General features: G+C 40.2%; 3 protein-coding genes across 3 annotated transcripts in view; 1 reads left to right on the top strand and 2 right to left on the bottom strand.

Annotated features, from left to right (window-relative positions):
- Nucleotides 1-24765, top strand: part of ENTPD7 (ectonucleoside triphosphate diphosphohydrolase 7) — a 51725-nt gene that overhangs the window by 19989 nt on the left and 6971 nt on the right. The window contains exons 5-12 of the mRNA XM_032180495.2: nucleotides 106-256; nucleotides 6163-6266; nucleotides 9064-9120; nucleotides 11771-11904; nucleotides 16345-16511; nucleotides 18917-19241; nucleotides 21399-21484; nucleotides 22943-23104. Of these exons, the coding sequence (XP_032036386.1) occupies nucleotides 106-256; nucleotides 6163-6266; nucleotides 9064-9120; nucleotides 11771-11904; nucleotides 16345-16511; nucleotides 18917-19241; nucleotides 21399-21484; nucleotides 22943-23104 (1186 nt within the window). The remainder of the gene's footprint in view (nucleotides 1-105; nucleotides 257-6162; nucleotides 6267-9063; nucleotides 9121-11770; nucleotides 11905-16344; nucleotides 16512-18916; nucleotides 19242-21398; nucleotides 21485-22942; nucleotides 23105-24765) is intronic.
- LOC116485167 (cytochrome c oxidase assembly protein COX15 homolog) overlaps nucleotides 14666-24765 on the bottom strand; it is a 38005-nt gene continuing 27905 nt past the window's right edge. Inside the window, exon 9 of the mRNA XM_032180522.2 lies at nucleotides 14666-16930. Within this exon, the coding sequence (XP_032036413.1) occupies nucleotides 16865-16930 (66 nt within the window). The 3' untranslated portion in view covers nucleotides 14666-16864. The remainder of the gene's footprint in view (nucleotides 16931-24765) is intronic.
- Nucleotides 17507-18335, bottom strand: LOC116478140 (receptor-binding cancer antigen expressed on SiSo cells). Its single transcript, XM_032169077.3, is given in 5 exon segments — nucleotides 17507-17813; nucleotides 17815-18058; nucleotides 18061-18102; nucleotides 18105-18227; nucleotides 18260-18335. Coding segments are annotated over 5 exon segments (600 nt in total). The 3' UTR covers nucleotides 17507-17698.

The following is a 24765-nucleotide window of genomic DNA, read 5'->3' as shown; positions in this document are numbered from 1 at the left end:
AATGTTTAGGATATTAAGGAGAACCTTATAGGGTATCAGTTTCCTGAGTCTTATGTGAGCCGCTTTTTAAAGAAACTTTTGTCTGTTTGTTTGTTTTAACTTAAGGAATCTCTGCAATGGCAGACACTCCAGAACATGCCAGTGATTACCTTCGTCCTCTGCTGAGCTTTGCTGCTGCTCATGTGCCCGTGAAGAAGCACAAGGAGACCCCTCTTTATATCCTCTGCACAGCAGGCATGAGGCTTCTCCCTGAGAGGTGAGATGCAGCGTCCAGGAAACACAGGAAAATGGTGGCACAAGAGATGAAAGGCCAGTTTCATGCACTGTCCTCTGTGGTTCCCTGGTGTATACCCCTAAACCCAATTATGACACAATCATTCATTCCCAACTTCTTGTCATTTGCTGCTTTGGGATCAGCATCTATCTGGGATGACTATAGTGATTCTTAGTTTGGATTGAGGGTTGGGAGTTGTGGTGATGGGAATAGATTTGGATCATCAGGCACATAGAGAACATAATTACAGAATAAATTAGGAAGAGGGTCGCCTGATGACCTGGATACCTAGGGACTAGTCGGAGAGCTCTGGTAGGAACACTACCTTTGCTGTAACTCTGCCTAGAACCCTGGCAATAACTGGGGAGTCCCTCATATTGCTGCTACTGGGAAGCTCAGTCTCCATTGCCTTAGGCCTGTTTTCTCAGCCCCAGCCAGTCACATCATTTCCACTTGACCTTGGCAATTCAGCCTGACACCTTGCCACCTGATCCTCTTCCTGCATTAGAGGAAGAGGAAGAGAAGGCTGTATTTAGGCCAGACTCCTTGTTTGTGATTTCTCTCCTTTGGTACCACCTTGATCGTCCATACTTACGTAGGCCTGGGGTAAGAATGAGCTCCCTGAACTTTTTTTTTTTTTAATGATTTTTATTTTATTGTGGTAAGAACACAACATGAGATCTACCCTCTAACCAGATTTTTTTCTTTTTTTTTGGAGACAGGGTCTGCTCTGTTGCCCAGGCTGGAGGGCAGTGGTGTGATCACAGCTCACTGCAACCTCTGCCTCCCAGGCCCAAGTGATCCTCCCACCTCAGCCTCCTAAGTAGCTGGGACTACAGGTGGGCACCATCACACCCAGATAATTTTTGTGGAGCCAGGTTTCACCATGTTGCCCAGGCTGGTTTAGAACTCCTGGGCTCAAGTGATCCGCTTGCCTCAGCCTCCCAGAGTGCTGGGATTTCAAGCGTCAGCTACCATGTCTGGCCCAACAAATTTTTAAGTATACAATACATTATTGTTGACTGTGTGTACAGTGTTGTACAGTGGATCTTCAGTGCTTATTCATCTTGCTTAACTGAAATTTTGTGCCTATTTATTTCCCTTAGCATATTGTCCTTAGTGTTCATCCACCTTGTCACATATTGCAGAATGCCCTTTTTTATTTAAAAAGGTCTAAATAGTTTTCCACTGTGTGTATATACCATGTTTTCTTTACATATTCCTCTGTCAGTGAACATTTAGGTTGTTTCCACATCTTGATTATTGTAAAGAATGCTTCAGTGAACATGGGAGGGCTCATATCTCTTTGAGATCCTGATTTTAAATCTTTGGAATAATTAGCCAGAAGTAGGATTGCTGGATCATATGACAGTTTAATTATTTATTTATTTATTTATTTATTGAGACAGGGTCTCGCTCTGTTGCCCAAGCTGGAGTGCAATGGCATGATCTCAACTCACTGCAACTTCCACCTCACAGGCTCAGGTGATTCTCCCACCTCAGCCTCCCGAGTATCTGGGACCACAGGCATGTGCCACCATGCCTGGCTAAGTTTTTGTATTTTTTTGTAGAGATGGGGTCTTGCCATGTTGCCCAGGCTGTTCTTGAAGTCCTGGGCTCAAGCAGTCTGCATGTCTTGGCCTCCCAAAGTGCTGAAGTACAGGTGTGAGCCACCGTACCTGGCCTATATTTTTAATTTTTTGAGGAACCTCCATACTGTTTTGCAGAGCTGCTGTACCATTTTGCATTCCCACCAGCAGTGTGCAGAGTTTCCAATTTCTCCACAGCCCTGCCAACACTTGTTTTCTTTTGTTTTTTTGGATAACAGCCATCCTGACAAGTGTGAGGTGATATGTCATCGGGGTTTTGATTTGCATTTCCCTGATGACTAGGGATGTTGAGCAACTTTTCATATGCCTGTTGGCCATTTCTGTGAATGGAGAAATGTCTATTCAAGTCTTTAGCCCATTTTTACATTGGGTTAATAGGATTTTTGCTGTTGAGTTGTAGGAGTTTCTAAAATGTTTTAAAGATTAACCCCTTACCAATGTATAGTTCGCAAATATTTTTTCCCATTCTGTAGCTTGCCTTTTTACTCTGTTGTTTCCTTTACTGTATACAGAAATTTTTAGTTTGATATAGTCTTACTTGGTTTTTTTTGTTGCCTGGCTTTTGGTGTCATATCAATGAGACCATTGCCAACCTTAACTTTAGAATTCATCCTCCTGGAATGTTCATGGTCTCATAGGCATCAGGTATTTCCTTATTAGCTTAAATATTTTCCCTTGGTCAATAGCAGTTTTTTTTTTTTTTTTCAACGTTTAAATTTTATAGTTGGCTTTCTTTCGTTAAAACAACAGCAAACAACAAAAACCTCAGCCATACATGTAGGGCTCCAAGGCTTATGTCAGACGTGCAGACAACATAATATATAGCAGCAATGCTTCTTTCAGTGGACTTTTTTTCACAGTTACTGGTTTACTGACTGGTTTACTGTCGAGAAGCAGATTATTTATGTAGCCATTTGTCAACATGAGAGGTTTTTTAGTTCCTTATTACCCCATACATTTCAGTCTTTAAAAAATTTTTTGTTTTGTTTTTACTTATCTTTAAAATCAAACTTTAAATATTGTAACTGCAGCCTTAACTCCTTAAGGGAAATCTTAAAAATGAACAAAACGAAACAATACAACTTACAACCCTGCTACCCTATCAAAACTGTTTCATTTTGTTGTATTCCCTCCTCTCTGTTCACATATATGTAATTTCCACAAAGTTGTAATCACACTGTGCATGCAATTAAGAATTTTTATTTGACATAGGTGATATTCATATTGTTCAAAAATTTTAGAAACCCTGGGAAGAATATAGATGACACAAGAGCAGATGCCCCATCACAAAGTCTATAAAAGGCCAAGGAAAGGGGAAGGAGGCCAGAGAAAAAGCTGACTTGGAGGTTAAAAAGGCAGAATTGACCAGCTGAGCTGGGCAGAGGAACCCACTTGCTAGTTCGGCTACCTTTAGTGTGTTTGGAGCAAAGGAGATTGTTGCCTCACCACCTGGCACTGTTTGGTATTACCTCTGTCAAAGAAGATTCCATCCAAACAAAACTCACTGTGTAGCTCCACCCTTTTTGTCTAAGATGTTAGTTGTCAATGTGGAAAGTCAGAATATTAATATTTATTGTATCTAAAGAATTTTTAAAGAAATTTGCCTTTTTCTCTTTCAACTTGTTTTCTGGTCACCTCTCTAAATAATGCATACATCTGTTCTAGGCTTATAAAATCATTGCTGCCTCTAAGTCCAAGCTAGTTGTTGGCATAAATGTGACTATCAGTATAAGAACCCGTTTTGTGTGATTAATGGTTTGCTAATTTATTAGCATTTGTACACAGATTCAAAATAGGGTTGAATCATTTAGACTATATTTTGAATTTATTAGCATTTGGTTTTATTTCTTTGCCAAAGGCCTGGACTAACAGAATTTTTTCTACCTCCCTTTTATTTTACAGTTAAAAAAATCCCTTAAAAATTGCAACATAATACAAAGTGGTGTTTAATGAAATAATAATTTTTATTTTAGGAAATTTCACATGTGTATAAAAGTAAAAAGAACAGTGCAGTAAATCCCCATTTACCCACCACCCAGCTTTAACAATTATCAACATTTTGCCATTTTAAAAGCATTTTAAATAAATAAACTACATTGAATTTTAGAAGATGAAAGCTTTATCCTGTCACTATGTATACATGAAGAATGATTTGGGTTTTTGTTTTTTTAGCATAAATTGAATCACATTATACATAGTGTTTTGTAAAATGTATTGGACGTCTTTTATCTTTTCATGTCTATACATGTAGATATAAGTAGACTTCATTTCTTTTAACATCTGTATAGTATTACATTGCATGGCTGTGCCATAAGTTATTTAACCAATCCCTATGGTATGGTATTTCCAATTTTTCATTGTTATAAATAATTTTCGTTGTTATAAATAATGCTGCAGTATTTCTCTTCTTTATTTTATTGTCTGATGATTTCCTTGGAATTAATTTCTAAAAGTATAACAGCTGGATCAAAGGTTAAACACATTGAAACATTTTGAAACATGGTCCTGGATTGTCCTTTAGAAAGGTTGTACTAGTAATTTATTTATTTATTTATTGGAGATGGAGTCTCCCACTATCGCCCAGGCTGGAGTGCAGTGGCATGATCTCGGCTCACTGCAACCTCCACCTCCCGGGTTCAAGCGATTCTCCTGCTTCAGCCTCCCGAGTGGGATTACAGGTGTCTCTCACCGTGCCTGGCTAATTTTTGTATTTTTGGTAGAGACGGGGTTTCACCATATTGGCCAGACTGGTCTCAAAACTCCTGACCTCAGTTATCCACGTGCCTCAGCCTCCCAAAGTGCTGGGATTACAGGCATGAGCCACTGCACCCGGCCTGTACTAGTAATTTGCATAACTAACAGCAACATATGTTGATGCCCATTCTTCCATATCATTGCCAAAACCAGCGAACCCTCTCTTTGAGGAGTTTAGAAGCATATCCAATAGGGACAGAAGAATACCACTTCTTGGTCCCCATTTGAAATTCTTATTGCAAGAATTTAATATGTATAACAACGAGCTTTTTAAGAAACTATACTTGACATTATATTGGAAGATTATTACTTCAAATATAGATCTTCACTTTGAAGTGCTAACAACATTCTTCATCAAGTAATACTGACAACTGTCTGAGCCAGCAGAATATTTTTGTAATGAATATTTTTTTAATCCAAGATAACTTGTCTTATTTTAACTAACATTTTCTCTAGATTCATATTATTACTTCTAGCTTTGTTTCTTTGCTTTCCTTTGCTTTATAATATTGATTACATGCTTAAAATGTTAGAGGAAAGACAACCCTATAGATACGAAGTTTCAAATGTTTTCCCCAAATTGGAAATGTTGTTATGTCCTCTGGATTTTTATCTTGATCTAGGGTTTTCAAATGGTAAGATTTTTACAATGAAAAAAAAAAAATCAACCCTTGAAATATGGAAAAGGAGATTAAAAAGTTAATTGTGGCTGGGCGAGGTGGCTCACGCCTGTAATCCCAGCACTTTGGGAGGCCGAGGCAGGTGAATCACCTGAGGTCAGGAGTTTGAGACCAGCCTGACCAACATGGTGAAACCCCATCTCTACTAAACATACAAAATTAGCCGGGTGTGGTGGTGCATGCCTGTAATCCCAGCTACTTGGGAGGCTGAGGCAGGAGAATCACTTGAACCTGGGAGGCAGAGGTTGCAGTGAGCTGAGATCACGCCATTGCACTCCAGCCTGGGCAACAAGAGTGAAACTCCATCTCAAAAAAAAAGTTAATTGTTAGCTTATGTAAAGGATTATATTAAAACTTGTGGAACCAACAGTACATCTTGTGTGGTAATGTGAAGCATTGTTTCTGTGTTGTGTAAGATTTGAGGATGAGATTGTGTTCCTTAATTTAACATCTTTGTTTTACAGTAGTGAGGAATAATGTAATTACATCAATTTTATAGATTATGCAACTTGGCTGCAGTTTCCTGTGGCTTGTTTGTACTCAGCCTGTGAGAGTCATAGAACCACAGTCTCATAGCCTCATCTTTTAACACTCTTTGAATAATAACATCATATAAGGGGAAAGTATTACTATTACCATGTTGCCTTTTAGGTAGGAGGCTATACCTGGAGGCAGTTTAAACTTTTAAAATCAAAGGCGGTACCAAAAAGAAGCAGGGCTGGACAAGTAAATGAGGTAGGTGAACAGTGAGGTCATGACAAGGCTAAGTAGAAGGACAAGTTGAGGCAGTTTATGAGAAGAGAGTTTAGTGACTAACTTTGGGATTTTTTGTTCTTTCTTGCAGGAAGCAGTTGGCTATCTTGGCTGACCTAGTGAAAGATTTACCACTGGAGTTTGACTTCCTCTTTTCACAGTCTCAAGCAGAAGTGATCTCTGGGAAGCAGGAAGGTACTGGGCCTTAAGGGGTGCAGCTGGTTCACCTCTAAGCCAACCACGGCACAGCCTCTCTAACGGGTGTTTAGAATTATTCTATATATCTGATTTTAATTTTTCTGCCAATAATTTTCTTGATTCTGCTACATAGTTGATTTGATTATTTGCATATTTTGCATTGGCATCTGTTTTAAAATGCTGGTTCTGGAAGTCAAAAATGTATATCTCTTTTTAACTTAGTGCTAAGCACTATGTTTATAAGAATGTATTAGTATTTAATGATTTCAGTCGGATATTTGGTTAGCTAACTATACTTTTGAAAACATATATAGTTCTAGGAGTTGTATTGAGTTTGTCAAAGTCAAATGTAAGGTAAATTATTAAAGTAAGGAGAAACTTTAATTTCAAGGGATGATCAGAATGAGTTACTTTCGTTTTGTTATGCCTTCATTGTAATTACTATGCAGTATTGATAATTCCCTGGAATCTCACACTATTGGGTTTGTACTTTTAGAGTGAATATGTGTTCTCATGCAGCCAAATGTGGCCAGTTTGATGAATTATATTTCCATTTCTTATAAACGAGAAGGAGATCTTATATGTCTTCTAATTGCAGACATATACATGGGAAAAGATTTACCTTTTAAAATTTCAGTATTGCATTTTTCAGTTGTAAAATTTCTATTTTGATCTTCTTAATATTCTATTTCTTTTCTTTTCTGTTTCTTTGCTGAGACCTTCTATCTTTCCATTCATTGTAAGACTGCTCATCTTTCTTTGTTATATGGTTGCTCTAATATCTTTGATAATTCCAATGTATGTGTCATCTCAGAGTTGGCATCTTTTGATTGTCTTTTCTCTTCTGAGTTCAGATTTTTCTGGTTCTTTGTATGCCAAGTGTTTTTATATTCTATCCTGGACATTTTGAATATTACATTATGAGACTCCGGGTCCTGTTTAAATCAAAGAGAACATTTTTGTTTGTTTGTTTTAGGAGGCAGTTGATCTCAAGTTCTGACCTGCTCTCTGTAGGCTGTGATTCTTTTTTTTTTTTTTTTTTTTTTGAGACAGAGTTTCACTCTTGTTACCAATGCTGAGTGCACTGGTGCGATCTCTGCTCACTGCAATCTCCGCCTCCCGGGTTCAAGTGATTCTCCTGCCTCAGCCTCCCAAGTAGCTTGGATTACAGACATGCACCACCACGCCCGGCTAATTTTGTATTTTTAGTAGAGACAGGGTTTCACCATGTTGGTCAGGCTGGTCTCAAACTCCTGACCTCGTGATCCACCCGCCTCAGCCTCCCAAAGTGCTAGGATAACAGGCGTGAGCCACTGTGGCCGGCCCATGATTCTATTAGTTCATTTTTCTTTTCTTTCTTTCTTTTTTTTTTTTTTTGAGACCGAGTCTCGCTCTGTCATCTAGGCTGGAGTGCAGTGTCATGGTCTCGGCGCACTGCAACCTCCACTCCCTGGTTCAGGCGATTCTCCTGCCTCAGCCTTCCTGAGTAGCTGGGACTACAGGCGTGTGCCACCACGCCTGGCTAATTTTTTGTATTTTTAGTAAAGACAGAGTTTCACTGTGTTAACCAGGATGGTCTCGATCTCCTGACCTCGTGATCCACCCGCCTTGGCCTCCCAAAGTGCTGGAATTACAGGTGTGAGCCACTGCGCCCGGCCTATTAGTTCATTTTTCAAAGCCTTGGTCACTGCTATTTGGATTTGTCTTGTGTGTCAGCCAGTGGCTAATCTGGAACCTGGGCAGTGGCCTAGCCTGTAGTTCAGTTCTCAGAGCTGTTTGTATATTGTTTAGGGTCAGATCCATGTATTTGTAGCTTGGAGGTGAGCCCAGGGGTTCATACACAACTTTGCTCCCTACTGTCTGTGATCCCTCTGACACTTTCTGGTTCCTTGGAGCTCCCTTTCATTACCCTCCTGTCAGAATACCAGAGCTTTAATTTGCCCACTCTCTGCCATGCACTTCTCATGATTGCATCTGCATCCAGGACCAAGTGGTGGGAGGACAGAGGGAGACAAAATAAACAATAGGATTTGTTTCACACTCTTGAAGCTACAGCTTCTCTGGTCAGAGAAAAGAATTCAAAGCCCTCAGAGTTTTAGGTCCTGCTCAACTTCTACCTCTGTTGCCTGAGGTTAGAGAGAACAAAATAAGAAAAAAAAAAAAGAAAAAAAAAAGCAGGAGATTTCCCTTATTTTCTCCGAACTTTTGGCATTCCTTTTTCTGTTCTTTGGACCAGAAAATGAATTGAAGTTCCTCTGTTCACACCTGGTGTTACTTTCATGTTTCAAGCTGCTTTTAAGTCTAGACCAGGTAGTATCTGAGGGGGAAGAAATGGGACACTCACTACTGGCTTGGTGGTAGTTTAAACCCTGGTCTCTGTCCCGGTGTGCTCATTATCATTTACTTTCAGAGTTTCCAGAAAGCTGCTCCATGCATTCTATCTAGAGTTTATATTTGTATTCAGTGGGGAGACAAGATTGCCCAGAACTAGAACTCCAAGATTTACATTTTTTCTTTTTTTTGATATCTTCGTGACATTAAGATGATTTATATTTCTTAAACATTTGTTATACAATTAATTTCTATTCATTGAGGAAATTTAGAAGATGCAAATGATTTTAAAAGGGAAAAAAATCACAAGATGAAAGATTTGAAATTCCTACATTGAGAGTATGGAATAAAATACTATGATTACTTTTTCCAAGAAAAAGAGGAAAGAGAATCTCTAAGGGAGAGGTGTATACATGGCATAGCAGTAGAGAATTAAGTGAGGGCTTTTCTATTTCTTACTTAGGGGTTTATGCATGGATTGGAATCAACTTTGTTTTGGGAAGATTCGACCACGAGGATGGTGAGTAATACTGTTTTTTTATGACAATTTACCTAAGGGCTGAAGATTTAAGTTATAACCTATCAGTAGCATGTAAATGCAAATTTTGAGTTGTTTTTCTTTTTTCAAACATAAGATGCTTCATTTTCCAGTCCTAATTTGCTTTCTTTTATTTCTTTTTAACTTGTTAATATGGAAAGTTTCAAACATTCACAAAAGTCGAATAATAAAATGAACCTCCATGGACCCATTACCCAGACTCAATATTTACTAACGTTTTGCCATTTCTCCCCCATATTCCCCCATGTATTAAAGGTTTTTTTCTCATTGAGTGTTTTAAAAAGCAAACCCCAGACATGGAATTTTTATTTTCATGTATGTCAGTATGTATCTACAACAGATAAGGGGTTTCAAAATGAACAAAAAATATATCCAGAATGCCGTTTTTAAACTTAATAGAATTAACAATTTCTAACATCATACAATACCCATCTAATACCCTACCCAGGTATAGATTTTCCTGATTTTCTCAAGAATGTTTATTTGTAGTGGGCTTGTTCAAATCAGAATCTGAACAAGGGTCATGCATTGCATTTGATGAATATGTCCCTTTAGTCTCTTTTAATCTATAATGGCTAACCTTACCACCTCACTCCCCTGCCTTTAAAAGCAAGAAAAAATTGGATCACCTGGTAGAAAGAATTTGCCACATGCTGGATTTGATTGACTGCATCTTTGTGGGGTTAACATGTTTTCTTTAACATGTTTCTTATCCCCTCATATGTCCTTTAAACTGGAGGTCAGATATAGATGTTTGATTAGACTCAGATTCAATTCCATCTGCAAGACTAAATCATAGAAGGCGCTAAGTGTTTTCCACTACTCACATCAGGAGTTTTGTAATGTCTGGTTGACTCACTTTTGTCATGCTCAGACTGATCAGGTATTGAGGGTTCAAGTATTATCAGCCTGATCTAATTTAGTATTAAAATTCCTTATCTGCCTTTCACGGAATGGTTGTAATAGCCAATTGTGATCATTGCTTAGACATGTTTTTCATTAGAGATTGCAAAATGGTGATATTTCTAATTCTGTCATTCCTTCTGCATTTAACAGCTAGAATTTTTATGTAATGAACTTTTCTTGATCAACTCTTTGGTTACCGTGACATATAGTTCTTATGGGAAAGACAGAATAAATCCTGATTCTTTTTATTTATCACATTTCTGAATAATGAGTTGGTATCTAGCAACTTCCAAAGGTAACCAGTGAAAAAAAGTTTTAATTATTATTATGAACTCATGGATTTTAATATATTAGATGCATTAGAGCCCATCACATTATTACTATTTTAAGGAGCATCTTTAGGTTGGCTCCTGTATCCTTTTAATATGACCCCAATACTCTTTTATATTCCCCTTGCTATCTGGTACAGCAATGTATTCCAGGGTCATCTTGTATACTTTCTACCCTAGACCTGGCATTGGCCTGTTTTTAAAAGAGCCCTGGTTTCTTTTAGTAAAAGATGGTATTTAGAGATTATTGGTCCAGATACCACAGGTGGTCATTACTCCTGGGATATCATTGCTTCTAGGCCTTTCAGTGAATAGAGCTAGGAAATATGTATTTTTTAGAAAGAGAAAAATAAATGAGTTCATAGTCATATTTCTGACTCATATGTAAGATTATAGGGTGCTATTAATTTGATTTTTATACCTATATCCTTTTTGTTGTTATGCTGAATCTTTGTTCCTAAAGATATTGACATAAACATTTATTTGTTTTATTCCACAATATATTTCATAATTTTTTTTTTTTTTGAGACGGAGTCTTGCTCTGTCACCCAGGCTGGAGTGCAGTGGTGCGATCTCAGCTCACTACAACCTCCGCCTGTCGGGTTCAAGCGATTCTCCTGCCTCAGCCCCCTGAATAGTTCGGATTACAGGTGCGCAGCACCATGCCCCACTAATTTTTGTGTTTTAGTAGAGACAGGGTTTCACCATGTTGGTCAGGCTGGTCTCGAACTCCTGACCTTGTGATCTGCCTGCCTTGGTCTCCCTTCATAATTTTTAAATAATAAAACCAATAATATTGTTAACAAATAAGACTACTGGGATGTAGCTTAAGATATTTGTTTCTTTTGTCCTTAGGCTATATCCTACTAGGGATACATAGTCAAAATGTCACGTTTAAGTAATTTGCAAGAATTATTCTTTGTGTAATAATACAGTTGATTCAGTTAGTATACTTCAGTTGATTCAGTTAGTATACTTGTTTGCTTTCTTTTTTTTTATTTTGAGACAGGTTCTCTGTCACTGAGGCTAGAGTTTAGTGGTGCGATAATAGCTCACTGCAGCCTCAAACTCTTGGGCACAAATGATCCTCTGGCCTCAGCCTCCTGAGTAGCTGGGACTACAGGTGTGCACCACCATGCCCAGCTAATCAAAAAAAAAATTTTTTTTATGAGAGTGTCTCACTATGTTGCCCAGGCTGGTCTTGAACTCCTCGGCTCACGTAATCCTCCCACCTTGGCCTCCCAGTGTGCTGGGATTAGAGGTGTGAGCCGTGGCGCCTGTCTGCTTTCAAAGTTTTAAGGGATTGCTGTTTTGGGGGTTTGACTTAATTTTGTTTTTTAATTACTAGAGCCTTTTTGTTCTCTTATTTATTTCAGAATCAGATGCTGAGGCTACCCAGGAATTGGCAGCAGGACGAAGAAGGACAGTAGGGATACTGGATATGGGAGGAGCCTCTCTCCAAATTGCTTATGAAGTTCCTACCTCAACCTCTGTCCTTCCTGCAAAGCAGGTACTTTACCTTTTAGGGAAATTTAGTTGCTAGGAATGCTAGTATTTGAGAAGGAAGGGCACTGTCTTTGGACTTAGACCAACCTGCCTGGCTCTAAATATTTGTTCAGATACTTGCTAGCTTGCGTTATCTTGAGTAGGTTACCTCTCTGAGCCTCAGCTTCCTCCTGTGTGAAAAAGGGATAATAATAGTATCTACCTCATAAAGTTATGAGAATGAAATAATACCATGTTTGTAAAGCATTTAGCAAACTGTCCAGCATAAGTGTTCGATACGTTTTAACAATTATAACTGTACTAGGTATCTCCTGCCACTGCTGAGGATAAACATGATAATGCATTTACATTCTGGAGCACAGTATTTGATACATATCTATTGTTCAATAAATGTTACTCCCTTTCCCCTTACTGATGATTCCATTCTGGGCCCTCTAATAATCCTTACCCCACTAGAATGTAAAGAATGTATTTTGAGGGAGAAGTTTCATCCTACACAGACACTTTTTGTACACCCATTACGTACACCTATTATGTACACCCATTATGTGCAAGGAATAGACAATACTATGTACAAGGAATAGACATGTTAGTTACACTGTCCCTAAAAACTTATAATTTATCTGTCAGTGGAGACAGCTTGTGATATCAGGGAGACTGTAGCAGTGCTTAACTTGATCTAAACCAGGGCTTCTCATCGTTGAGAAGGGATTATTATCGTTGTCATCAGGGGTTAACATGCATCATGTGATATCTCTTGCCTCTACCAGATGTCAGTAACAATCCTCCCCCTTCCAGTTGTGACAATCAAAAGTGTCTCCAGACATTGCCAGATGTGTGGGGCAGGGTGGAAATTGCCCATCATTGAGACCATCTGGTTTAAACAGAGAGCTGTGGCAATATGGGGACTGGCAGGGCCAACTCGGTTTGCAAAGTTGAATGGGAGCCATTCTGGCTTCATGGAAGGTAAAGTTTTACCTGGGCCTTGGATGAGAGTAGGCTTTTTTTGCAGAGTGGAGGCTGAGGGAAGGCCACCTGCATGGAGGGAACACTATGTACAAAGGCACAGAAAAGCAGCACAGAGGCCAGAATGTCCAGGGAATGACGAATAGCCTTTTGCAGTATAGGATTTTCAGGTGTGCTAGTAGTTAAGCCTGGGAAGATAAGATGGAGCTAAATCATGAGCAGTGTTGAGTGCTATCGTAGGGGGACTGGCTTTTATTTCCATAGATAGTGGAAAACCACCAAAGGTTTTTGAGTAAGGCAGTCACATGGGCCTCAGTTTCATTTATAAAATAATTAAACCGTGAAGGTCCTTCTCAGCTCTGAATTTTGTGATGATGTTAATTGTGTGACTGTGATCTGATCTGTTTTTTGTAGTGAAAGAATTTTTGTGTCAGTAGGAGAAAGAATACAGGTCACAGAACCTTGAGTGAGAAGTAATCAAGGGCTGAGTTAGACAAAGTAAGTGGAAATGAAAGGGAGGGGACAGATTTCAGGGGATAGTTTGGAGTGAAAAACCAATGTAATTGAGCGATTGATTGTGGTAGTGTGAGTAGGGTGGGAGGATGGCCAGCAGTGCTGAGGATCTATCCTAGATAACCAGAAGACTGAGGAACCCAGTCACTGAGAGAAGAGCAACAGGGGTAAGGGCAGGGGTCATATTAAGCAAACAGTATTGTCCTGAGAGATCTGGATGAGAGCATCTATCTGGTCTTCTAGTTCAGAAGTTGTAAAACTAATGACTTCAATTTTGGGTATATTGAATTTAAGATACCCAAGGAACATATGTGTCAGAATATCCACAGGACTGTTGGAAATGTGAGTTTAGCAGTCAGCAGAGAATTTCATGCTGGGGTTGGAAATGTGGGGGACTAACTAGGTTGTGATACTTCTTAGTCTATATTTGTTAGTATGTATTCAACAGGTAAAATGAAGGCATGGATCTGATACTAGGAAATAGGTGACAAGTGGGACTGGGGCTTCAAGTCTTAAAGAAATGACTTGTGTGTGTGTGCAGCTTTAGAAAGGAACACTGTTATGGAAAGCAACACTGGTACAGAATGCATACTTGCAAGCAACAAATTAGATTTACATATAGCAGGCCAGGCACAGTGGCTGACGCCTGTAATCCCAGCACTTTGGGAAGCCGAGGCGGGTGGATCACCTGAAGTCAGGAGTTTAGGACCAGTCTGGCCAACATGGTGAAACCCCGTCTCTACTAAAAACACAAAAATTAGCTGGGCAGGGTGGCAGGCACCTCTAATCCCTGCTACTCGGGAGGCTGAGGCAGGAGAATTGCTTGAACCTGGGAGGCAGAAGTTGCAGTGAGCCGAGATTGCACCACTGTACTCCAGCCTGGGTGACAGAGTGAGACCCCATCTCAAAAAAAAAAAAAAAAAAAAAGTAATTACACACAGCAATATAATGACTCTTCAAGATGAATCTTAGTGCTTGGTAAAAACGAAAGAAACTATGAGACAATGGCATTTAAAACATTTTAAATAATCCTGAATGCCTAATATACTTTTTTGTACAACTCACAAAGTTACGTACATTCACAAAGTTGTGCAGCCACCACTATTGAATTCCAGAACATTTCATCACCCCAAAAAGAAACCCTATATTCACTCCCCACTCATTTCCCATTAGCAGTCACTCCTCATTCTCTCCTCTCCCTACCCCTGACAACTATTCCTCTACTTTCTCTCTCCAGTGGATTTGCCTATTCCGGATATTTTGTATAAATGAAATCATACGATATGTGGTGTTTTACGTCTGGCTTCTTTTATTTAGCAAAATGTTTTCAAGATTCAGCCATCTTGTGGTATGGGTATTTCATTCCTTTTTATGGCTGAACAACATTCCATTGTATGACCAACCATGCTGTATTTTGTTTATCCATTTATCAGCTGATGAAAATTTCAGTGGTTTTCCCTTTTTGGCTATTATGCACAGTGCTGCTGTGAACATTCATATACACATTTTTCTACGTACGTAAGTGTTTTTTTTTTTTTTGAGATGGGGTTTCGCTCTTGTCATTCAGGCTGGAGTGCCATGGCATGATCTCGGCTCACTGCAACCTCTGCCTCCCAGGTTCAAGCGATTCTCCTGCCTCAGCCTCCTGAGTAGCTGGGATTACAGGCACCCACCACCATGCCTGGCTAATTTTTCTATTTTTAGTAGAGACGGAGTTTCACCATGTTGGCCAGGCTTGTCTCGAACTCCTGGCCTCAAGTGATCGACCCTCCTTGGCCTCCCAAAGTGCTGGGATTATAGGCATGAGCCACCATGCCCAGCCCAGTTTTTGGATCTCTTGGTATATACCTTGGAGTGAAATTGCAGGGCACAATGGCATTTTCACAAATTAAAAAGAAATACATTCAAAACAAGAATCCTCATTTTATAACAATACACATATACAAAAATTATACATAACACATTAGAATGGTTGCCTATGGCAGAGAGTGGGAATGAGAGTAAGTATGAAGATAAAAGGGAATAAATAAATAAAGCAAAAGAGAGGCTTTGCCATGATAATGTGGGATGAGCTGAGGAATATGATTAATTCAGCCTCTTCCCTTGAGGTTCAAGAAAAAAATATAGCACCTTTTCATTGGAGGTACAATAAAATTGAACTTTCCCAATCCCCAAACCTGTCACAAGGAACCTTAGAGCTTCTTGGATAATTTTAGAAAAGGCCACAGAACCAGGCACGGTGGCTCACGCCTGTAATCCCAGCACTTTGGGAGGCTGAGAAGGGCTGATCATGAGGTCAAGAAATCGAGAACATCCTGGCCAACATGGTGAAACCCGTCTCCACTAAAAATACAAAAATTAGCTGGGCATGGTGGCACGTGCCTCTAGTCCTAGCTACTCAGGAGGCTGAGGCAGGAGAATAGGAGAATTGCTTGAAACCGGGAGGCGGAGGTTGCAGTGAGCCGAGAGCGTGCTACTGTACTCCAGCCTAGTGACACGGTGAGACTCTGTCTGAAAAAAAAAAAAAAAAAAAAAAAGAAAAGAAAAAGAAAAGGCCACAGAATAGATCTTATGATGATCCACAGAATTCCTTAAATTTATTTTTATTAAATGATTTTTTCCTAACTATTAAAATAACACATTCCCATTGTGGGGAATTGGAAAATACAGAAAAATACATGTGAGAAAATGATATCTGTAGTAATTCTACCTCCTGTATAACTACAGATAGTGTGTTGGGTTTCTAATTTCATATTTAGTTTTTAATTTAGTGTCTAATTTGTACCTTTTGGTGCAGTCTTGTCATTTTGTGTCTGTTTAAAATAATACTATGAGGATGAAAGAATGCTTAAGATGTTTTAAAGAGTAGTCATAGAAATGAAGCCTGGTGTATTAGCAATGTCATAGCTTTCTGGAAGGCAACCAAAACTAAAATTCCCTTTTTTCTCTTGGTATTGTATTATAGGAAGAAGCTGCCAAGATCCTACTGGCTGAGTTCAACCTGGGCTGTGATGTGCAACACACTGAACACGTATACAGGGTTTATGTCACAACTTTTCTGGGTTTCGGAGGCAACTTTGCCCGGCAGCGCTACGAAGACCTTGTTCTGAATGAAACTCTTAACAAAAACAGGTACATTTGACATTGGATCTGAGTTTCTGAAATATAATGTCAGGCTGCAGATATTAGGGAGAAATATTCACATCCTCCTAAGACAGATAAGTCCCTGCTTCCTCCTTCTTTCTGACTACCCCTGCCAATGGGGTAGCATCTCTTAAAGACTTCTATTAGCAGTCCCACTCTGGGTGAGGGTACATTCTGATCTTTGTTATTAGGACTCATAAAGTACAGTAGCTTATTGTGATCTCTTGCTGTTTCCCATATTCAGACCTGACATCATGGGAAAAGGGAGATGAATTAAATTGCCAATTTAAAATGTACAATATATAGTGTAGCTGCTAGCAGTTCCTTCTGCATGGAAGTGTTCAAGACATGTTTGTTGAATTACAGTGCAGTTGCATCTTTTGTGGGAGTTCAGTTCTGTAGTATGTCTAAAAGATAAAAAGCAAGCGTAGTTAAAATTAACTTTTAAAATGGTCTCTCATCAAATTCAGAATAGTCAGTTTTTCCTTTAGCATTGGACAGATCACAGATTCTTCACTTGAGTACCAGATGAAGTAGTTAGACCATAATGTACAAACAGTGGTGGGATTTCTTGTTTCTTTTTTGTTTTTTAAGTCTGTAAAATTATTTATTTTATCATTAAGCACATTGAAGGAAAGCATAAGAGAAAGCAGAGTTCTTTTCCATCATTAAATTTACACAAAATTTTGGAATGAAACCAGTGTAATTGGGTGATTGATTGTGGTGGTGTAGATAGGGCAGGGAGGATGGCCAGCAGTGCTGAGGGTCTAGCCTAGGTAACCAGAAGGGTGAGAAATCCAATCACTGAGAGAAGGACCACAGATGAAAGGGCAGGGCTGATATTAAGCAAACTACACACTTACCTATGTATACTTAACCATTTAGCTACGAACACTAGCTTGAAGAGATACTGGTATATCCCGTTTGTAATAATTTATCCACAGCAATCAATTATCTTATATTTACAGCATGTTGAAGAAAATATTGTCCCATAAGTCTTTTTTGTTTTTGTAAGTCTTAGTCTCTAGGAGTTCAAGGTGCTTTGGGAGAATCCTGGTGCCCTGGATGATTGACTAATGCATTAAAATCAAGTGGTGTGTTTGTATTCTGAAAAGTACTCCTAAATCTATACAAACATTGCTTGGGTTGAGGTGCTCAGATGTCTCCTACAGGCACTATGATGTTTGAAGATCATTTGTTGTGGAAGTTTCACACCAGTTTTGGTTTTCCTTCTTCATTAGCTGCTGTGCTTCCATTTTCTTCTTTTGTTGTTTTACTGCTTTCTTTTCTGTCTGCTGTTTTCTGCTGTCTCCAAACTACTTCTTGCCAGACTGCATCTTCTTCTTCCCATGCGTTGGTACTTTTTTGCCAAGTAGCTAAGTCACCTACTTCAGGTGATTGATGAGTAAAAGACATATCTTGTGTAGCTGCCAGTCTACTAACCTGTTTCCTGAGACGGCAAAATGATCATTGTCTCTTCTCAATAACAATTTTCTGAGTTTTCCTTACAGTTGGTATCACATCCTTAAAATAGTCGGTTCCAGTTATTGTAAAGTATTCTGTTGTACTGCCTCATTCCATTCTCACCCTCGGTCTTTACACTTTTGGGTGCATCCTCATTCTAAGAAGTCTACTCTTCAACATCTGTCTGTTTAGGAACTGATGAATAATTAACTGCAACTGGCAAAGTTACTTGGACCCCAACTTAATTTCTGTCCTTGGACAGATCTTCATACTTATCTTTTTGAGGAATGAGAATATGGTTGCTAGGCAAGTATAAACTTGAAATAACTGGAACTGTGTTACGGCCATGGTGGGAATCAAAGCTTTCCAGTCTTCTCCTCACTCAGAGACTCCAGGCTCTGCAGGTGGCTTCCTGGACCTGTGCTGTGCCTGTTCTGTTCCAGCACTGCTCATTCAGAGGCAGGCATGGGCTCCATCACCATTGCCAGGCATTGCACATGGGCCACTGCCGTGGTCTGCTCTTCAGGAATCTCTCCCCACGGCCCTTCCCACCTCACCCCCTACCAGTTGTATTTTTAAACATTAGAACCACACTCCGCATGATAAGGTCCTTGCACTTTTAAGATGTGTGTGGGAATGAAGACCAGATGGAGAACAGCAGATTCACATCTCCAGTTTCACTACAGACTAGGAAATACACATGTTGACTAAAACGTCGAACAGAATTGATTACCATATTCCTCTTTTTTTTCTAAATTTAACTTGCTGAAGTTAAATGTTTATGTGATGAAATTGCACTCCATCCACTTTTCTAGGGATATCATGAAAACTAGTAGCAAGATATTTCTGATGCACATTGTATTTCTTAGACTAGGTTGAATACAGGCATGACATGTTTTTTTGTTTGTTTGTTTTTGTCATTGTGGCAGATTGCTGGGTCAGAAGACAGGTCTGAGTCCCGACAATCCATTTCTGGATCCCTGCCTGCCAGTGGGACTCACAGATGTGGTGGAGAGGAACAGCCAAGTCTTGCATGTCCGAGGAAGAGGAGACTGGGTGTCTTGTGGGGCAATGCTGAATCCCCTGCTGGCTCGCTCCAACACCAGCCAGGCCTCACTCAATGGCATCTATCAATCGCCTATTGACTTCAACAACAGCGAGTTCTACGGCTTCTCTGAGTTTTTTTATTGTACAGAGGATGTGTTGCGCATTGGTGGCCGCTACCATGGGCCAACATTTGCCAAGGCTGCTCAGGTAAATTATTAATGATAAACATGGCTTATGCTGGCAGCAGCCATTTATTGAATGCCTCACTCTGTGCCAGGTGCTGTGCAAAGGGCTTTGTATACAGAATCTCACTTGTTCTTTGCAGGAGCCCTTTGAACTCTCATTTTACAGATAAGGAAGTGGACTCAGAGAACTTAAGGATCTAGCTATGCTGTACTGCCTTCTAATTAACTAAATTTAGTTTCCATGGATGTCATGTCACCCAAATTATTACCCAGGTGTAAAATTTTTGTGTTGGCTAATGGTTTTTCTTCCAACTTTCCAATAGTCTTGTTTAATGTTTATGCCCAAGAAATGTCACCTCCAGTATTTTTCCTCTTGCTAGCTATTCTCTGTTGTAATGTGCTTTTGGAGATGATATCACCCAGAGGGGCAAGTCCATCTTTCTTTTGGTTTGAGGTGTTAAGAGGCAGAGCGGTATGGGGTCCCTGGGAATATTAGATGTTGTAAAAAGCAATGATGATGGAAGTTTGTTTAGATTTAAAATAGAGGAGTAAAAATTCACTTTGAGCATATATAGGACTTAAGCATCATATAAGTTTAAATCATTGGTACCTGGACAGATGAAAGTTTAGCCAGCTTTCTATCATGTTCTGCTTAATTTAGGGCCATCTCTTTGAATTGTTGCGTATCTCTATCTTTTTCATCAGAGAAACTAATGGGAGAATCTGTCCTCATATTTCTTTTTTTTTTTTCTTGAGATGGGGTCTCACTCTGTAGCCTAGGCTAGAGTGCAGTGGCACAATCTCAGCTCATGGCAACCTCTGCTTTCTGGGTTCAAGTGATTCTCCTGCCTCAGCCTCCCGAGTAGCTGGGATTACAGATGCCCACCACCATGCCTGGCTAATTTTTGTTATTTTTAATAGAGATGGGGTTTTGCCAAGTTGGCTAGGCTGGTCTGGAACTCCTGGCCTCAGGTGATCTGCCCGCCTTGGCCTCCCAAAGTGCTGAGATTACAGGCGTGAGTCACCGCACCCAGCCTCTCCTCATATTTCCCTCCCTCCCTCCCTTCCTTCCTTCTTCCCTGCCTACCTTTCTCTTTCTTTCTTACAATTCTCTAGGGTTCTCGTAGTGTAAGGCTTCCAGCAGAATAATATCTGCAGTATGTGTACTATTCTGTTCCCAAAAGACAGTCCTTAAGAAATACTGTGGGACACCTGGTTTGTATTTGCTCCTTTCTCTCCAGCCTCCAGGAAGACCTTCATGCTCCCTTTTTTTCTGGAGCCCAGAGCTCCCTAACTATCCATGGCCTGACTCTTTCTCTTATCTCAAAACTTCTTCAAATTCTATTCCCTTGAACACCAAAAGGCTCAAGTTATTGCTTGCCAACATAGCTAGTGGCTTAACATGTTATCTTTTCCAGGTAAAAGAGCGATTTTTTTCCCTTACCTTTTTAACTTTGACTCAAACGTTATCTTCCCAGAGCCACTTTCTGGGACCACTCTATCCAAAATGACAACGCTCCCCATATTACCTGTTGCCCTTTCCTGCTTTATTTTTCCCTGAGCATTTATGTTATCCAGCATACCGTGTGTGTGTGTGTGTGTGTGTGTGTGTGTGTGTGTGTGTGTGTGTGTTTATTGTCTGTCTCTTACCACTAGAATGTAAGCTTCCTGAGGACAGGAATTTTTGTCTGTTTTATTTACTGCATGATTCCCTGGCATCCAGAACAGCACCTGGCACATAGCAGACATTCAGTAAATGTCAGTTTACTGAACAAATCAAAAGGAATGATTATTTTGGTGAGAATTATAACACCAAGGGAGGCCAATGACAGGTTTCTAACCATCCTCTTCCATCTGCTCTCCCTGCTCATGTCAGTCCTATGTGGAGTAGAATGAAGCTATCTTTGGCTTTTGACATTACTATTTGTTAGTCCTAACCTCAGCCCCTCTGAAGCCTAAGAGGCTCAGAAGCCACATCAGGCTGGCTTGGTGCTAGACATGGGATGATGGGAATAAACAGGGGTATGGCGCAGTGTTTAGTGAATGAATATGTCATTTCTGTTTTCCTTTGTCAGCTGGTAGCCCACAAGTAACTTTAGAAATGGAACAGCTGTGACTGTGGGGAAGGTAGAGAGTTTGCCTCCAAATTCATGTTGCACTATTTCTGTGGTTGATCCAGGATTACTGTGGCATGGCTTGGTCAGTACTAACTCAGAGATTCAAGAATGGCCTCTTTTCATCACATGCAGATGAGCATCGACTCAAGTAAGTTACTTCCCTTTCCTCCTTAGATGTGGCCTTAAAATCTAGATGGCAGATTATAATGGAGAGAGAGTGAGCAATAATGCAGATTAGATTTCATGTTGAGGGAGCATTTGATTATTCCAGATTTGATTTTCTGAGGGATAGGGGCCAAAATAGTGAGCCTATTATAGCAAAGTCAGAAGAAATCAGTGGTTACCAAAGAGTTCTCATCAAGTGATTTGACAACAAAAGTGATTTTTTTTTTTTTTTTTTGAGACAGGGTCTCACTTTGTCGCCCAGGCTGGAGTGCAGGGCACGATCTTAGCTCACTGCAACCTCCGCCTCCTGGGTTCCAGCAATTCTCCTGCCTCAGCCCCCCAAGTAGCTGGGACTGTAGGCACGTGCCACCATGCCTGGCCAATTTTTGTAATTTTTTGTAGAGACGGGGTTTCGCAATGTTGCCAGGCTGGTCTTGAACTCCTGAGCTCAAGTGATCCGCCTGCCTCGCCCTCCCAGAGTGCTAGGATTACAGATATGAGCCACAGGGCCCGGCCAAAAGTGATTTTTTTTTTTTAACTTTGTATTATAGATAATATCAAACATATAGAAAAGTAGAGAGAATAGCAACATAAACCCTCATGTAACTATCACAGTTTCAACAAATAACATTTTGCCAGTATGGTTCTTTGGTCCTTTCATTTTTAAATGTTTTAGTTAAAAATTGTTTAACATTGCCGGGCATGGTGGCTCACGCCTGTAATCCCAGCACTTTGGGAGGCTGAAGTGGGTGGATCACCTGAGTTCAGGAGTTCAAGACCAGCCTGGCCAACATGGCGAAACCCCGTCTCCACTAAAAATACAAAAATTAGTGGGGTTTGGTGGCAGGTGCCTGTAATCCCAGCTACTCGAGAGGCTGAGGCAGGGAGAATTGCTTGAACCCAGTAGGTGGAGGTTGTAGTGAGCCGAGATTGCGCCACTGCACTCCAGCCTGGGCGACAGAGTGAGACTCTGTCTCAAAAAAAAAAAAAAAAATTGTTTAACATAAACAAAACTAGAATAGTGTAATCAACTCCTGTGTACCTGTCACCCTGCTTTCCTACTAACAGTTATCAGCTCCTGGCCCATCTTGTTTATATCTGTTTTCCCATCCACAATCCCCCTCTTACTACAACTGGGTCGTTTTGAAGCAAATCCCAAACATCATATAATTACATTTGTAGATATTTTAATATGCTCTCTGAAGATAGGGACTCTTAAAAAAAAGAAAAAGAAAAAGACAGCCACAGTATCATTATTGCCTTTATGGTAAACACAAGATAAGTAGGCTGACTTAGAAATAACTCACTTAGAGGTGAGGAAGGTGAAGCGGGAGGAAGTAGGTCTTTTAATAACTGGTGGGAATACGGAGTGGCTTATTGCAAAGGAAAGTATTAGAATTCTTTTCTCTTTTTTTAAAATTTAATTATTTTTGTCACACAGATATCAGTGTTTTAAATCGGCTTGGATGTACCAAGTCTTACATGAAGGATTCCACTTTCCCTATGACTACCCAAACCTGCGGACAGCCCAGCTGGTGTATGACCGGGAGGTTCAGTGGACACTGGGAGCCATTCTATATAAAACACGATTCTTACCACTCAGGTAAAGTAAGACTGACCAGTCTGGTATCTTGAACTCAGAGGATATCAGTTGATGCCTCAGAATTGGTTTCTTTTTTTTTTTTTTTTTTAACCGGCTTAGAATAGGTCTTAAGTGACCTTCCTCCCTACCCCCTCACAAAAACAAACTCCTTTACTTCCACGTGAGCCACTGTTACTACCAAGCATGCTTGAACAGAAAGAAGGTTGAGCATTACTGGTCTGGAGTCTCAGCTTTGCTGTTTCAGAAATCCAGCTTTATTTGTTTACTCACAACAAACCAGTCTTTAGGACTGAGCTCTTACTAATCACTTCCAAGATACTGACAAGCTAAAATGTCATTCTTGGGTTACCCTGGAAAACACATCTGACTAAAGAACAGGGTTAGGATGTCTAGAGCAATCTTTCATAACGTAGGGAGGCACTCCAGACATCGTATCATTGACTTAGAAGGCTTTTTGATGGGTCAGAATTAGAATAAAGGACGTGAGATGTTTTTAATGGGGCTACTTTCATCAAACTCTGGTAGCCTGATGCCTTACCTTTATGTACTGTAAGATATTTGGGACAACTTTTAGGTACTCTGTACCCTGGACTGTTTCAGATAAACTCAGATGAATTTTCTATCTTTGATGTCTGTTCCTCTAAACTCAATACCGTCAGGAGCCAGGCAGGTGATAGAAGTGAGGGAAGCGGGCTAGGTGGGGGTTGCCCACAACTGGAGCATGTATCCCAGTTAACGAACGGGCTGGTTACCGTCACGCACAAGCACTGTCCCAGCATTTGCCAGTTCTCATCTATCCAGGGAAGTCAGAAATCCATATTTTTTATGAAGTCTTTCAGTTTAGAGATTTGCATTCTAGAAGAACACTGCAGGTCAAACCAGACAAAACTAGATCTGGATCTGGACCGCTGAAGAGTGGCTTCTGTTCTAGCCAGGTGGACTATTACACTTCGTTTTCATATCACCTTATTTTTATCAGACTGTAATACAGTTGATCAGGTAACAGCTTTATTTAGATATATCCTAGATCCTAAGGAAACACAGTACCTTTAATTTTTATTATTTTTTTGAGACAGGGTCTTGCTCTGTTGCCTAGGCTGAGTGTGGTGGCAGTGCCGTGTTCATAGCACACTGCAACCTTGAACTTCTGGGCTCAAGTGATTCTCCTGCCTCAGCCTTCTGAGTAGCTGGGAGTACAGGTGCTCGCCACCATGCCAAGCTAATTTTTTAATTTTTCTTTTGCAGAGATGAGGTCTTGTTATGTTGACCAGGCTGGTTTTGAACTCCTGGCTTCAAGCAATTCTCCTGGCCTGGCCTCCCAAAGTGCTTTGATTATAGGCATGTGCCACTGCACTTGGCTGCACAGCAACTTTAAAAAAAGGATTTAGACACACTCTGATTTATTTATTGGATTCAGGGGATACCCTACTCTCATTAGTACTGTATTTATAAACCATATTTTAAGACTTATGTTACAGGTGATCAATCTAGCCTTTCTGTTCATTTTTTGGGCTTCAATTTCAAAGGCCTTCGTTCCCATCTTGGCTTAGATTCTGGAGGGTGTAAGCCTGGAGGTCCCTTCTGGAGGCCGTGGGAAGGAAGACACAGAAGTGCTTCTGGGGCGGGGGATGTTCTTCAGCTTTGCCTGCTCTGTAGAGCTG

The sequence above is a fragment of the Hylobates moloch genome, unplaced genomic scaffold (genome assembly GCF_009828535.3).
Source record: "Hylobates moloch isolate HMO894 unplaced genomic scaffold, HMol_V3 SCAFFOLD_3, whole genome shotgun sequence".
Classification (NCBI taxonomy): Eukaryota; Metazoa; Chordata; class Mammalia; order Primates; family Hylobatidae; genus Hylobates; species Hylobates moloch.
Note: the sequence above shows the minus strand (reverse complement) of the source record. Positions and strands in the feature narration are given on the sequence as shown.